At 37.9% G+C, this 16,025-nt stretch overlaps 2 protein-coding genes across 3 annotated transcripts in view; one reads left to right on the forward strand and one right to left on the reverse strand.

Moving 5' to 3' along the window:
* LOC139109533 (uncharacterized) overlaps positions 1-6,707 on the reverse strand; it is a 91,594-nt gene extending 84,887 nt beyond the window's left edge. The window contains exons 1-2 of the mRNA XM_070668652.1: positions 6,471-6,707; positions 6,252-6,292 (exon numbers count right to left, since the gene is read on the reverse strand). Of these exons, the coding sequence (XP_070524753.1) occupies positions 6,252-6,292; positions 6,471-6,553 (124 nt within the window). The 5' untranslated portion in view covers positions 6,554-6,707. The remainder of the gene's footprint in view (positions 1-6,251; positions 6,293-6,470) is intronic.
* The window catches only part of LOC139113344 (protein artichoke), a 138,007-nt gene that overhangs the window by 70,033 nt on the left and 51,949 nt on the right, over positions 1-16,025 (forward strand). The window lies entirely within an intron of this gene.

The following is a 16,025-nucleotide window of genomic DNA, read 5'->3' on the forward strand; positions in this document are numbered from 1 at the left end:
TCTAAAAGATATTAATGTTCCGACTTTCTAAATAACAAGTAAAATATATTTGTATTTTATAATTTTAATCGTAGATATTAAATATTAATATTTTAATTAATATTACACATATTATTAACATATCGCCTACTTTCAGACTGGAAATAATAACAGAGTCGATTTTATAAACGTAACAGCTTGACATAATTTATTTCTGATTTCTCACGGCACGAATATATTCGAGTTGACGTTATTCACGATCGTTTCCTTCGTAATGTTGGACTAAAAATATTAATACATTGAAAAACCGAAGCTCTCGTAGTTTTGTAATAAATCAGTGACAGCCAACAGATTTTGATATCATTATGTCGGTGCTCATAATGAATTCTAATGCGCGTACTCTAACGAACTTTACGCTCAATTAGTAAAAAATAGGCGAGACTTGTAAAATCCATTTTTATACCCCGTACGTGCTGCTGTTAGCGCACTCGACGAAAGGTTTTTAACCACTTTCAAATTCTTACTGCGACTAATTTAGTTTCATGCCCACGCATATTTTCACAGTCACGTTGAACATACAAAATGGTTTGCCGGTTCGTTTCCACCGTACCAAGCGTCTGACACGTGAGCAACGTGCGTCTCAAATTCTATTTTAATAAAAGTTCGTTAAGCCACTCTGTGCGTATGTGACTGTGTACATACGTGTGGTATCGCGCTGGGATTTTATATCTTTTCCGACTGATTTGCCGATATCGGCAAACAGTTGGGGCATGACCGATTTCTAGCTCAGTAAGCGGTACGCGAGATGCATTTATAAAATACTCATGGGACGAAAAGTGTAGTAAACTCGAAAGAATACCAATATAAAATTGTTTATCGAAATATTCCGGATTATCTTTCTGATTAAAATTATACGCGGTAACGTTCGCATTATGTTCCGATGAAATATGAACTACAACAAATCGGATTTGACGAATCCGCTTTTTGCATTTACCGGACGTGTTACTTTTTTATTCGCTAGCAAATGATTTATGATTTCCATCATTTATCATATTAAAATGACTATACGCTTTTTTAATAATATACGGTGTTCCCTTTTCATATTTTCGGTATAATTATATTTCTTAATAACATCTCGAATTTTTAGAAAATTACTAAAATTGTCGTATGCTGCGAAAACGATAGCGTCATACGCTAACCACATTCGTCGCGACAGATGTAATATTTGCCTCTGAGGTACATACAGTAACATACGCACGTTGATGTATATCGATTACTTTGGTTTTTGGCTTAGCATTAAAAATTTTTCTCTTGTGTAATCAATTTTTTTTCTCATTTTTATAGCGGTTTACAAATATAATGTACTATATTGATTTTTTTTTCTGAAATTTTGATCAAACTACAAGCACGGATTTTATTTATAAAACACGTTAATTATATGTCCCATATACATTTTTGTGTTTAATCTCACTCTTTTTTTTTTCCCCCCAGTTTCATCGCCAATACGTTTATTAAAAATGAAATTGACTGAATGCGCGGATTTGTGATTACCGTTAATAAAAAATTTATTTACCATGTGCGGTTGTTTAAAATAGCAACTTTTGCGTTGTAAAAATTTTTTTCTACGTGCGACAAATAACATAAGGGAAAATTGCCTAGGGCTATCGTCGACATAAAATGTTCCAAACGAAACTAAAATTAACTGCCCGGCCAAAGCGAGACCCGAACCCCATTTCACCTGGCGGCTAACAGCGCTCTCCTAATTCCGTTCTCCGTATTTTCAGCGCTAGCGATGAAACCCAGATCACGCTGAAAATTAGTTTTTCTATTGCATCAAGGAAGAAACACTTTACTGCACACTCTCGTTCGAAAGAAAAGAAAAAAAAAAAAAAAAAGAAATAGAAGCATCGACTATTAATAATTTCGCAACTTTAAAGATAATTCCTTAAAAATTTATTAAACATAAAATTAATTAATATTTAGACATTGATCGGGGTTTCAAAAATATTTCCAGATTTTTTGAAAAGCTTAGAATATTACAGTTATGAAAATTATGTGTACGAGTAATCATATTGCTATCTCGCTTAGAGTTCGTTAAACTTTAAAACGCTTTATCATGTGGAGCGGCAAGTGATGATGTTAGTTCCGCCCGCATGTGAAAAGCTAATCCTTTATTACATTTCCACGGAGAAGGATCGTATTCATGAAAGATAGAGGAATTTATCCACAGAAGTTAAGGAATGTATTAAAGCTAGTGCAGCTACTGCAATTTTAATTTATCACATTTGCCACACTTGGGGAAAAATTTGAGAGCGGACTCTGGCTTTTTGCTTTCTCGTTTGAGCTAAATATTTATTTCCTATAAGGGACAATGTCGCATCTACGAGTAGTGCAAGTCTGGTCGTAAAGGAAAGCCGAGAAGCAGGTTTTCCTGCTACGAGCGTGAAATACAAGAGCGCGGGCTAAATTGAATACGTCGAGTTACCGTTAAGCGCTTCACGTGCATTACGGTTTTATTCCCTCTCAATCCACGACGATGGACGGAAGAGACCATCGAGCAGTAAAAGAGGCACGGCTGCCATTGTAAGTTCACTCAAGATCGGCGAAAAGCAAGAAAGGAGAAAGGAATGAAGGGCAATAGACAGGTTCACCTCAGTCGTCGAGAATAGGATCGTAAGATTCGCAAGCCGTGAATAATAATAATAAAAAGGCGAGAGAGAAAGAAAGAGAGACAGATGACGAAATCGGAGATTTAATAAAGGCCGCTTGAGAGCGCGTTAAGCGAAAACCGATTTCATTATAATGTCCCCTTCGTCGATTCGTTCGTGTGTGGCGCAAGCCGAGTGCTGACTATCGCGATCGAGATCGCGTTTTGTCGTGCTTTCTTTTACTAAGTCTCTTAATCGGCAATTCGCATTTTAACTTAATTTTATATTTTATCCGTGACGAAGTCTGTATCACGACGAGCTTCGTACTTAAATAATTTTATAGAATTATAAAAATTCATCTATCGATGTGTAATTCGAAACCGTTTAAAGCCAATTAAAAAATCTTAAGTATTACAAAGGAAAGCGCATACGTGCAAGATAATATTTCTCACAATTTTCCAGCTAAAGATAGCGTGCAACTTCACTACGAGAGCATTCTGAATTTAAGCGCGAAGAGTACGTAAAACGAGACCGCGAGGATTACATATAATGAACCGTATGTTAATGTGGCGCACTTTTGTACTCATTTTCGACTGAGACACGATTCTGGTGCATAAATACCGCCGGGAAGCAAAGGAAACAAGACTAGACTGCCGCTGACGCTCGGTGCGCAAAGAGCACTGTCGGACAAGACGGTAAACAAAGACGTAAATTGCGGATTCTGACGGAGTTGGAGATATGCACTCTCATAAATGAGATTTCAGAGCGAGCCCGCGTTTCAGTCATTAAAGACTTAGCTACTTTGCTAATGTTAACGCGTCTACTAAGTATATTACGTTCGGCCTTATGCCTCTACTGACACATTTGCTCTTCCGTGATCGATCGTTCGCGACGGTGAAGTCTAAATTTGAAATAATATCTAGTCGTAAATTTTCGTTCAGACGCGAATAAATTTCCGAGGCCAATGTTTGCACAACCGAAATAATACATCAGTTCGCTGATTAAGCGAACGAAAATTCGGTTAGTATGCATTTTATCTACCAATCGGCTTCATTTCAAATGGTACTGACTAGTGAACTAGAAAATTAAGGGCGAAATGTATGATAATCACGTCACGAGGTTGCACGATGGTAATGCAAATGACGACGTGCATATTAACGTGCATATTTTTATTTTAATGTAACGCGCTCGCTGCCATTCAATACAGCGGGTTGACGTGTCCAATTGCACGCGAGTGTAGCGAATATGTTAATTCCCTAATGTTAATGCCCTTTCTTTTTTTTTCTCTGTTGGTAGGCTCGTTATTTTGCTTGCTCATTTATTAAATTTTCGTAATTTTCAACGAGCGAACTCATTAAAAACGCTATTCAATTTTAATCAACGTTTAGACGTGTGTAAATTTCACGTATCACGCGACAGTAATGATACGCCGACTCGTTAATTAAGTACACAGGAAATCATATTACGTTTCCCAGGTAGTCTCGCAACCGCATTGTCAGACACGTAATCCTCACCGAAATTTCTACCGGAAAAGGGGGAGAAAAAAAAAAGTTGAAAGCCCGAAAATATATTTCCACTAGCGGTTGTTACGGCTGATCGGATTATAGGAGAGCTTTTCGCTACATGCGCAGATTACGATACGTAGCCGCGTAATATTGATATGCCATGCTATCGATGGTATCGCGTACGCGTTGGGCAACCGCGTACTCGCTAAATCACCGAGTGAAACAATGCATTCGCATTCGCACTGTTAAAATCAATTAGAGAGGTATGTAAGCGTCCTAACAAATTCGTCGCGCAGTTTGTACGCTTATCTTACAATTAACTTCGTAATTAACCGCAGGATTATTAACATGTGACGTTTCCCGTTAATTTTATTAACATATTATTTCGTAAAGTAAATTCAAGTAAAGAACAACGTATGCGGTTCAATGTTTTTAATATTAAATATCAATTAAAGTATCATGTCAAGTTTCAAACTTGGTTTTTCTAAACTAGAAAATTTTGGGCTTAAATATTTCAATGCAACGCACCTGAATTAGAAACTTTCTGCAGGATTTGAAATTAAAAAATTTAGGACTCTAATCATATCATAACTGTGGTAATAATAACTAAGGTGGATAAAATCAACTGCATAATTTTATAAGCCAGTAACGAATAACGAATAACCTCATATTTCCGACCATCATTCTCGGTTAATTTCTAATAAAACTCTCCCGTCAGATATATCAACAGTAATCTGTATCCGCGGAAAACTCCTCGGAAAACAGCCTCCGCGAGAACCGTGGCGCATTAATTACTCCGTTTCGCGACCCCTTTGACCGTGCGTCATTCAAAGGCAACGCGATACTTCGAGAAAGGAAGGAAAGAGAGGAAATCTCGAACATAGTTTACGGATCTTGTGCTCGCGTTCCGCAAAACGCAACCTCGCGAATATCACGCGAGTAAACGACTCGCGCAGTAGGCATTACGAGAAGTGGTGTGATCTATCTTAAGACGTCAAAGTTTCCGATAGGGACACGCGCATCGTATACTATTGTCTCTGTTACACCTCGCCACGAGAGAATATCGGGATCCGTGGGGGACATCCGTCATATCTCGTTCGCCTAAGAGTAATGCGAAACCTCCCATTTACGTCCCAGCGTGTGCATACGTTCGTCCGCGCGCTCGCACTTGCGTAATTATTACCGGCGTCGCCTAAGTCCGATATTACGTCGATGATAACCGGTTTGACGATCTGTAAAATTAGTTTCCGTTTTCTGTTCGGCCGGACGGAACCGATATCTGCCGGATACGGGAAAAGGGCAGATCCATACATTTGTAAACAAAAGCGACTGCGGTCTTGCGCGAATAACATTCGGTCAACTTCCTGCAATATATCTGCGGTACGTGCAGGTGGTACTAAGTCGGAACGTGTAAAAATAACGCGACATCACGCGCGCATTTAACGAATGCGTGAGCATCGCGATACCGAGTCTATGCCGTTATTTCGTGGCGATTGTAATGTTTGGAGAAAGATAGTATTTTATTGGGATGACGGTAATAAAGGAGATGCGTTATGTAAAAATAGGGAGAATAAAACGGTGGTAGGAGACTTTACGATTTACAAAGCGTCATTAAAATATAATTATAATCGTGCCAAAATATGGCGATAGTAAAATATTAATTATTTTATCCAAAAAATTATTGCTATATATTTTTTAATTATATTGACATTACGAATTTTATTTTTTTTATGTTTCCTATTTTTCATTCAAATTATCTTTCCTAAAATGTTATGGTTGGGTGATTTTATACTGAATAATTTAATATGTCACGCCGATTTGATTACAGAAAATCAAGCCACGCAAACTAAATTGTCTATGTCAATTATAATATAAAAGTATGCGAAACGTGTACAAAGTTATCGATGAATACATAATTTAAGGGTTAATTTAATTGTTTGCGTGTTGAACTTTACAAAAATCTAAGTTATATCCCTCCCAAAAAAAGATTATATTTTCCCCCCAAGAAAGGACGTAGTGTTTTATAAATATTTACATACATAAAATTGCAGATTTTCAATAAATTAATTTCTTTCATAAAAATAATACCAACACCGATAAAAAAATTATTTTGACTCACCGGCTGATGCGCAGCAGCGGAGTTTTGCAAGCACGATGATCCTGTAACATAAAAAGAGAAAGATTAAATTGTAGATATGTTGAAATTAATTTTCGCCATTATACAAATATATATAAAAGTGCCTCTAATTATTTTTCAAATCACACAAATAAAAATTAAGTTATTTATTATCGAATCGACTCTGCTAGTAATAATGTGCAAAAGAAAATTGATTCTTACCATGGGGTGCTCCGCCGATGCTTGATGCCCTCCTTGGACCTCCTCCTCCTCTCAGAATGGTTTGGGAAGTCGGGTCGAGACATCCGTGCACTGGTCACTCACGAAAATCTTGTCCGGGTAAACTATAATCGCGAAAGCTAAGTATTAATTAAAATTCTTCGCGCGACCACTACGACACTCCCGTTTGTAAAATTCGCGTAACAAAGTTCGTTCGATTTTGCTAACGACGATCCGACACAGTTGAAAAGTTTGCTTGTTTAATAATAAATCGAGTACGAATATACGTAATATATAATTACGATTATTTCACGGCGCGTGTAAAGACTACTTGCGTATTTACTTCGTAGTCAGCCATTTAACGCGACTCAATAACATGAACTTGAACACAGTCTCAAACGCTACTAACATAAGATCGTCGCAGGTGTATGACGAACGCGACACCTGCAGTGTAAAGGTAGTCAGCTGTACGGTCAGCCATCTTCCACGATGTGATAGCGTGATCACAGCGCGCGCGAGCGTCACGTCTCACCACTACGATACATATAACCAATGCCTGAGAGCTCCGTCCGTTCTGTCCTTCACTCGCTCGCTACGTAGCGTAACGCGATACACAAGTTATGCGATACTCAAGACTACGTACTTTTAACTGGAGTATATCGCGGTTCTCGTAAATTAAGTCCCATTTCTAACGAGCTCTGACCGAATTAATCGACGAATAACTATCAGTCCTATCAATGATATTTATGTTGGCCGTGACGCGGAAAATTCGTGGCTGGTAAAAATACACTATCGACAGCATTAAAGTTAATCACCGATCGGCTCGCTTCGTGCTTGATTGACATCGATCTGATCGAATTACTTTTACGTTACGTGTTCGGCACAGAGAAGCAAATATAATCTTTACGTAAATATGGTTATATTTACATTAAAAGTTGGAAATGCGATCGTATATCCTTTTTGCTCTTGGAGAAGGGATAGTGGAAGGAGGTGATGGATTTGTGCTGGTCTTAGATCGTTGTTCGTCTAATACGCCCGATACTTGACTTCGACGCGGAGCGCCGTCTTGCACAGGTCCTACTCGGTCAGCCGTCAGAGGCAGAATGATCTGCAGGCAGAAGTGCTGGAAGATGGGCCCACCGTCGCGCATGCGTCGTTCGCGCTTGCAAGACTCGAGCGCTGTACGCCGTCTGACCCTTGAGTTACAAAATTAAATGCGTTACAAAAGACACTGTACGCTGAATATCATACGAAATATAAAACCAATGTTAAAATCAATGTAATGGACGGTATCTCGCGATTGTTAATTAATTTTTAATCACATTTCTTACTGCCAACGGCTTGCCTTTTTTAACTCGGCCTGCAATTGATTGACATCGATCTGATCGAATTAATTTTATATTAAGTGTTTGGCCCAGAGAAGCAAATATAATCTTTACATAAATAAGGTTATAATTACTATAAAAATTGAAAATGCGATCGTAGATCCTTTTTGCTCTTGGCGGAGGGATGGTGGAAGGAGGTGATGGATTTGTGCTGGTCTTAGATCGTTGTTCGTGTAATACGCCCGATACTTGACTTCGACACGGAGCGCCGTCTTGCACAGGTCCTACTCGGTCAGCCGTCAGAGGCAGAATGATCTGCAGGCAGAAGTGCTGGAAGATGGGTCTGCCGTCACGCATGCGTCGTTCGCGCTTGCAAGTACTCGAGCTCTGCACGACTTTGTCAGACCCTTGCGTTACGAGAATTAATACGTTGCACAAGACACTGTACGCTGAATATCATACGAAATATAAAACCAATGTTAAAATCAATGTAACGGACGGTATGTCGAGATTGTTAATTAATTTTTAATCACATTTCTGACTAGTGCCTTATTGAACTCGGCCTGTGATTGGTGCGCGGCTGCTTACAGGATTCGATATATAATGAGCGCTGCTTCGTGTCGACGTCACAGTTCGCAACCAGTTCGCGTACGGAGAGCATCTCTCACTGCAGTTTATTTAAGGATAGCCTAGATTCGCGTATAAGGAAAACAACAGTAAGTGATTCACGGTTGGCATCATTGTTCGCAGTCAGTCTGGATGGAGTAAACATCGTATCGTAGAACAACAACATCAACAGTCTTTCAAGGCAAGTCGCTTTAAAGATCAGCTTGATTGACAATATTGTTCCTTTCACTTGATACAAAATTTAAGAGGTTATAAAAAAAATCATATTCTAAATGTCACGAAATATTAATTTTATATTAAATTCACTGTCGCAGACCTTACTTCTAATTGACGGATACGTCGTGGTACTTGATTAATCGAACCAATCACTTATAATTCATATCATTTATACAATTACTCGCAAAAAGAAAAAAAACGAATATAATTTTAATGTATATATCCGCGAACGTATCTTCGAACAGATTGCAGCTTCGATATTACGAGCACAACTCGCCGAGTGCAGTTGAGGTTATCTCGTATTCTGATTAATTCGCTGAGAATTGGGAGATTCAATTTTCATGTATACGGCGCTGCAATATCTAGATTAGAATTATTTACAAACAGCCGACATCTCCAGGGCTTCAGGCAAGTCGGGCATTTCGCTGCGATTACGACGGCTGCGGGGTGGAAACGGGCTGCGAAGTGAAGGAGAGTGTAACTGCAACGGCGAATTAATTACGCGCGACATTATCGCGTTTCCAGGTTCGAAGCTGCGAGGTGCAGACAGTGCGGAAGCTTCGATGAGGGGATTTTACCCTCCGAATCCTCCGATGCCCGACACCGAGTCTGTTTTCCCTCCCTCCTCTACCCGTTCCCGCTGTTTCGCACGTTTCGCTACATATTTGATTTATCTAGAAAGTTGCTGCCCCAGGGAAAAGGGCATGTACGGTAGAATTGCCTCGGAAATACACGGCAATCTTTTCCCGATCGTTGCTTTGTTCGCAACACGCGTTATCATTCGTTCCTGTTGCAGTTTCAGCGCTTCTTCAAACGCTGCCTTGGTAATGTGCGGGTAGGTTAGTCGACTGGAAAACAAATCATAATCTCGATTAGATTGAAATTCACGGCAACGAACTTTTATTCTTCTCCATACTGCTTTCTTTATGGCTCACTTTATCTCTCTCTCTCTCTCTTTTTTATTTTTTTTTTATTTTTATTTTTTTTTCATTTATTTCTTTTTCTTTTTTTTTTTTTTAGATTTCGAATATTGTCATTTTTGTGCGATTGATATAGATAATAAATACGATTTAACAATGTTTTCAACATTTTTATGCTGCAATTGAATGTCATGCGAAAGTTAAGTATTGGAGAAAATAATAATGAGCAGTGATTTTCCACGTTCCTTAGTATCTCTCGTGAAAATCAAGGATTGTACTATGTTCATGTATCGTATTTTATACTAGTAAGCGGATCTGCGCTTTTCTCATTTTGCAGAAAAGAATTTGTACTGTACTTCTTTACAACCCTTTGCCACTTTTCTTTTTTGTGTATACTTAAGCTTGAGACAAAGGATCAATGATGAAATAAAATAAATAGAAAATGGAATAAGTTACATTTAAATAAATTATATTTTTTCCAGTACTTTTCTCTGATAAAAACGAAATAAAATAATTATTTCTAATAGATGACGTAGATTATACAAGATTAATTAATTTTTAGACAATTTATAAAAGTTGTAATTGATATCATTATATTTATCGGTATAACTATTATTATTTTTTATCCGTTAACAAATTTTTTTTTTTTTCGCAATTCTTTATTCTAGAAGAATTTTCCCTAATTAAAAAAATCGCTAGTAATAATTATAAAATATTTATTTAACGTTGCACAATATTAATATTATTTGATTTTAATTTGACTGCTTAACAAGTTTAACGCTACTTGAACAAGTACTTTACAGAATTATTTATAATTTGGCTAAGCATATTCAAGATATAATTACGTTACGTGGCAATTAGAAATTTAATATGTAATCCGCGATGCAATATAGTTAAATCCTAAAACCACATGGCGCATCACACGTGTCATACGGATGACGGCGTGTATCGTGACAGATCTTCATTGTTAGAGAAATATCCGACGTAGCAACAATGTGTCACTGTCCAGATTGCAGATAGACCACACAAGATAGCAAAACCTACGAGGGCCGAGCGTAGCCCTGCAACACACACGTAAACCACACGCCACGATTAGCGAGAACAAACTAATTTCCTATCTAGCGTTCAGGGTCCACACAAGTAGTTATATCTAAAGTCAGCGATCTCTTATCGTTATACATATATCCAGTTAGTATTAGGATTTGCGTCGTGTTAGCTTCACGCCATACCGCCACTTATTGAAAAATTCGGTCGTAAGGGATTATTTGAATAATCTATTTTAAAAACGTGTAATTAATTAATACTTTGGAATCGCATATACACACGCAGTGTAGAATTACGCATCCCGTGTTTTGCAAAATAAATATTTCCTTAAATACGATTGCCATTTACAGTACAATATATGATATTAATTAAAATATTGATATTTGAAATAATCGAGGGTGCAGACGAAGTGTACAATAATAGATATTGAACGAACTGACGTACAATGATTCTTTTTACTATCGTGCATGTACATTTGTTGCACAGTTCCTGCATAAACATGCAAACTGGTATTATTTGACGTTATATCGTTTTTTTTACACATACTACGCGTCATGCGTAAACGATTTCGATGTTTGCCGCGTGGAAAAAAAAAAAAACTACATACGGCCACGCGAAACTTTCAATTTATTTGTTATCAAATGAATCAACCGATATAACCGAAAAGCAACACCGAAGCTATCGCGATCTTTATTTCTTTCCTACTTAATCTCGAGTTTCTTCTTCTAACTAAAGTCTGAAGAACTCTCATTTAATATCGGAGCCGAATGTCTGGTAACGATCTCGAAATGTCTTTCTTCTAGTCCCTAGAGCACGCTTGGAATTCTACCACACTCCACTTTCACTGCCCAAAAACTCACGGTAATATACTTAAGATCTATCCCAATGAATCTCTCACTTTGAACTCGTTTTAGTTCTATATCAAAAAGTCGGGGCAGCAAAAGTGGATTGATTCCACATTAAGATTTAAAAACACTTAAAAATCATTACGCTTAGCTTGGATTAATATCTCATTAGTAGAATAATGTGATGGGATGACTTAAATTCTTAAAAATTATGACGATACTTATGGCTAATCTCAATTTTCTTTTCAAGACAAGTTCTATTCAGACAAATAAATTATTTTTTCTTTTTTTTAATGCATGAAGATGATCCAGTTTTATAGAATAGTTAAATTACAGACTGACAGTAAAATCTAATTGATTATACATATATGTATATTTTATTTAAAAAACTGAACCAGTACTACGTTTAAATATATTCTTTAATTTGAGTAAATTTTGTTGATTAAATTTTTACGCATTTTCTTGAAAAATGTATCGACATTTGACGTGACAAATGTTTATCGCAATCTCTTTTTGATGGTTATTTTGACATCACATGTTGCTTTGTATGTATTATACACTGTTATACAAACTATATGCCATCATTGGCGCACATGCTCCAAGTACATTAGTCTCATTTCGCCGATGGGCATTTCCTACTGGTTCATCCGGCAAAAGTGGTCGCGTCCCGTCCATCCGTATTGCATCATCCCCGTTTCATGAAATACGACCCAAGTCCGAGATCCATGCTATCATCGCGTTAAATCATCCGGACATGCTGCCCAAACGTAAAACCTCTTTAATGTCTCTTTATGCAAGCATCATTAAATTATCCTCACTATTATCTCCACCATTATCACGTTCATGTGAGAATATGTAAGAAGATACATCTGAGTTTGTGTAACGTAAAACAGCACTTGAATTTTGATACTCTAAAAAAAAAAAAATAAATAAATTTCTAACTACACGGAAATGTCACTTCGTGTCTTGTTAATCGCGAGATATGATCCTCGGTCGTGGTTACCTTCAACTGGAGCACTTCCAAACTATCGAGCGTGGCATCTTTACTTCGTAAACCAGTCGACATCACGTTATGATAATAGCGTTATGAATAATATATGCGGCGTAGGCGTAGTAAGAGCATATTTATCATCTCGCATGTATGTAGCAATAGGGGTTTGCATGCCGGATATTGGTTATCAAGGGCAGCTATAATCATATGGGTGTTCTCGCCGGCATTGCTATTTTAGCGTGCTGCACTACGTTTTTATTTGTATCCTACGTGTATATTTTGGATTTAAATTTTACATCTACATTTGATTTATATCGTAAAAAAATATATTTTCCGATAAAAGAGAAACTAATTTTTTATTTATTGCAATGACTGTATTCGATATCAGAATAGTAATATTTAAATATGACATACAATTTTATTCAACGCTAAAGTCTTTTCGGAAGATAAAACGGGTATATGAATCAAGTAAAAAAAAAAAAAATAATAAAGCTTCAGACATAAGAGATTACGTTTGATTTCCGTGGGTATGTCAATAATGACTATATGAAATTATATAAATATGCTGACAAAATATTCTGCGAGATAAAAAGCAAAGTCTGGATACTTTAAAATACGGATCGTGCGTCCTGCCGCTGAGTATTTGAATGTCAATCGATTGATCCGCGTTTTGCCTTCGAATATATAAAGCTCGAGATGAAATATCCTGCGAAATATCCGCAGAAAGGCAAGACAAAGCTTGTGCCGCTTCAGCCGATGTAGAGCACAGATGTTGGCGACGTACAGTCACATCGATTGGTGCACTTCATCGGCTGTAGTACGGTAGGTTAAGAAGCTTTTGCTTGATCTATCGATGCAGCGTACCGTATAAATGTCCTAACGATCTCTTTGTTTGTACCAAATGCATAACGAGAAATCCGCCGAGCCACTGACATTTGATCTAAAGCTTGCAGGCACAGATAACAGCACAAAGTTGAGTTTTACGTAGCAAGATTGTTCGCTGCAGTAGATCCCCTTTTTCGATAAAACATTAATTTTTTTGTCCGACGCAAACTAGAATACGTTTTTGACACTGTCTCTTTATTGTACGGTTCAATTAATATTTAATAAGCTTTTTTATTAATTAAATGTACAAATGCTTTAAACGGAAGTAATAATTTAATGATTTAAATTATTTAAAATTTAATTGTACTAAAATTAATATAATTTCATAAATAACATTTTAGTTGGAAATATAACAGCTTTATAAAAAGTAAAGAAAATATTAATTGGTCCTTTTCCCACATCATCGCGAATGTTTGTTACGGATTAAACCCTGATTTCGTTACGCAACGAGAGAATCTATTTGACTTAATAGTATATAGGAGGATTCCCCTAATAATGCAGAAATTAGCCGTCGCAACCACACCCGTTTCCCGTCACGTACAATATAGAGCTGATTAAATGGTAACTAGAAATTAACAGCACTGATGAGCTATATAATAAATACATTTATGAAGTGGATAATCGGATGAAAAGAAAATTTCATTATGTCGAGAATAAAGGATTATGAATTTTCATTACAGCACAATTAACATATTCAATACATAAATTTTTAATGAGACATTAAATTTTCAGCGGAATACATAAAGAGATTAAGTAAAAGCTGACTGTTTTTCTCGTAGTAGCTCGTAATATTGTAATTGTAGCGTTTTTAAAATTTATATGTTTCAAAAATTCATAACTATAACAGCAAATAGATATTTGAATGAAACGATGTCTCGAAATGATTACGGGCAGGCGAATCATTAATAATTACGTGTGTCTTAGTGTTTGAGCGACGTTATCATTCGTCTTTATTCGTGCGTAGTATAAAATGGACGCGTTTATAGCCGGTTGTCGAGAGGTGAATTGAATCTGTACTTCCGTGCATCAGTACGCGCTACAGCTCAGGCTAGTTGGTACAGTTCGGTTTAGAATAGAATTGGAACCGAATTTCTATCTCGGTACACCGTTTTCCAGAGCAAAAGTGGCTTTCCCGGCGGGCTCGCCGCAAAAGCAAAACGAACGCGCGGATGTAAATCTTGCCGCGTACGACACGAATAAATCACCGAAAAAAACTTTTCTAAAAGTTCATTCAACCTCTTCTGCCGACATTCAGCGAGGATAAAGGCGTCCCTTTTCCCCTCTCGACTCACGCGAGCGCACGAAACCCGTCCGTCTTACATTCTTACACGAGAACTCTTGCATGAAACTCACGTTACGATTAGCGATCTCGCGGTACGATCGGTAATAAGCTTCTCATTGTGTTCTCCCTTCTAGTCAATTTTTTTTATATTTGACGTAACATTGCAGTCGGTGCAGCCGCCGCGTATTCCCTTTTGCTTTTCTTTATCTCCGCGTATATTTAAATTATACCATATTCAATTATACCGTACTGTACAGCGCAATATACGCTATCAACCTTATATTTCACGAAGTACTTCGAAGGTAAAAAAAAAAATTGTCGAGGCCGTGATTGGCGGCGCGTCGGAAAGAACTGTCAGCGAATAAGGACCTACGGTCGCGTTTTTCCTTACCTTCTCGCTCAGTCCCGCGGACGTTCGAGCGAGCTTCCACCTTGGATGCGATTACCATTTTATCGAGTCTGATTTGCGAGCACTTTACACGAACCTTGTTACTGCATGAGCATTGTGAGCGAAGGGCTGCACTTACTAGCATTGTCGTCGCTCCTTCAAAGATTTAGTCGGACCTGAAGGTGGGAACGTGGGGATGTTGCATGTAATGCAAAAGCGCACACTTAGACCTCGCGGCACGCTACACCGTGCGATATATTCGGGCGTTTGTTATCACGGTTACAGATACGGCCGCGATCGATCATGTCCGGCGGAGAAAAATATGGTAAGGGTTCCGCGTCGGATTCGCGGCTTGGCGTAACGCGCGAATCTTCTGCAATTGATTACGGAGGCGCCGGGATACAATGGGTAAACAACATATGCCGTTGAATTTCAATTTCGTGAGTCGATCAATGTTTACCGGCGTATCGCCGTTTCGGTATCGTGAGTTTGCGTGGTGTTTACACGTGACGAATGTACCCTCGGTAATGCGCAAATAAATCGATTTCAATCATAAACAGCGGTTGAATCGCACGAAGGAAACTTTCGGCAAACAATTGTTTCATTATCATCGCAAATTAATGCAAACATGCGTCGATATGCGTATTATTACGGGAGGGATCGCGCCACGCCAATCTCCCCTAGGTGTAATTTCAATTTATCAATAAATGAGCTAGCCGGCCGCAAATTCCGTGGATTTTCCAGCAAACTCGTAGCGATTTTCCCTAAAACGAAAAACATAATGGAGGCGCAATTGCACAACGCAAAACTTGTGTACGGAGGCTTTATTGAAATTTCGTTATTCGATATTCGTTTTGTTGCACGACCCGAAATAAAATTTCCATCGTCCGCGCCGAAGCGGGCGAGAAGAGAGGCGCTATTTGTTAAACTCGAGCAGCGCGATTATATTAAAACTACCCTTTTGAACGGTGCAAGTTTCCGTATCTATAATTGCGATAGTTCTCCTTTATTAAACAACAGCATTTGTCATCCCGA

The sequence above is a fragment of the Cardiocondyla obscurior genome, linkage group LG02 (assembly GCF_019399895.1).
Source record: "Cardiocondyla obscurior isolate alpha-2009 linkage group LG02, Cobs3.1, whole genome shotgun sequence".
Lineage (NCBI taxonomy): Eukaryota > Metazoa > Arthropoda > Insecta > Hymenoptera > Formicidae > Cardiocondyla > Cardiocondyla obscurior.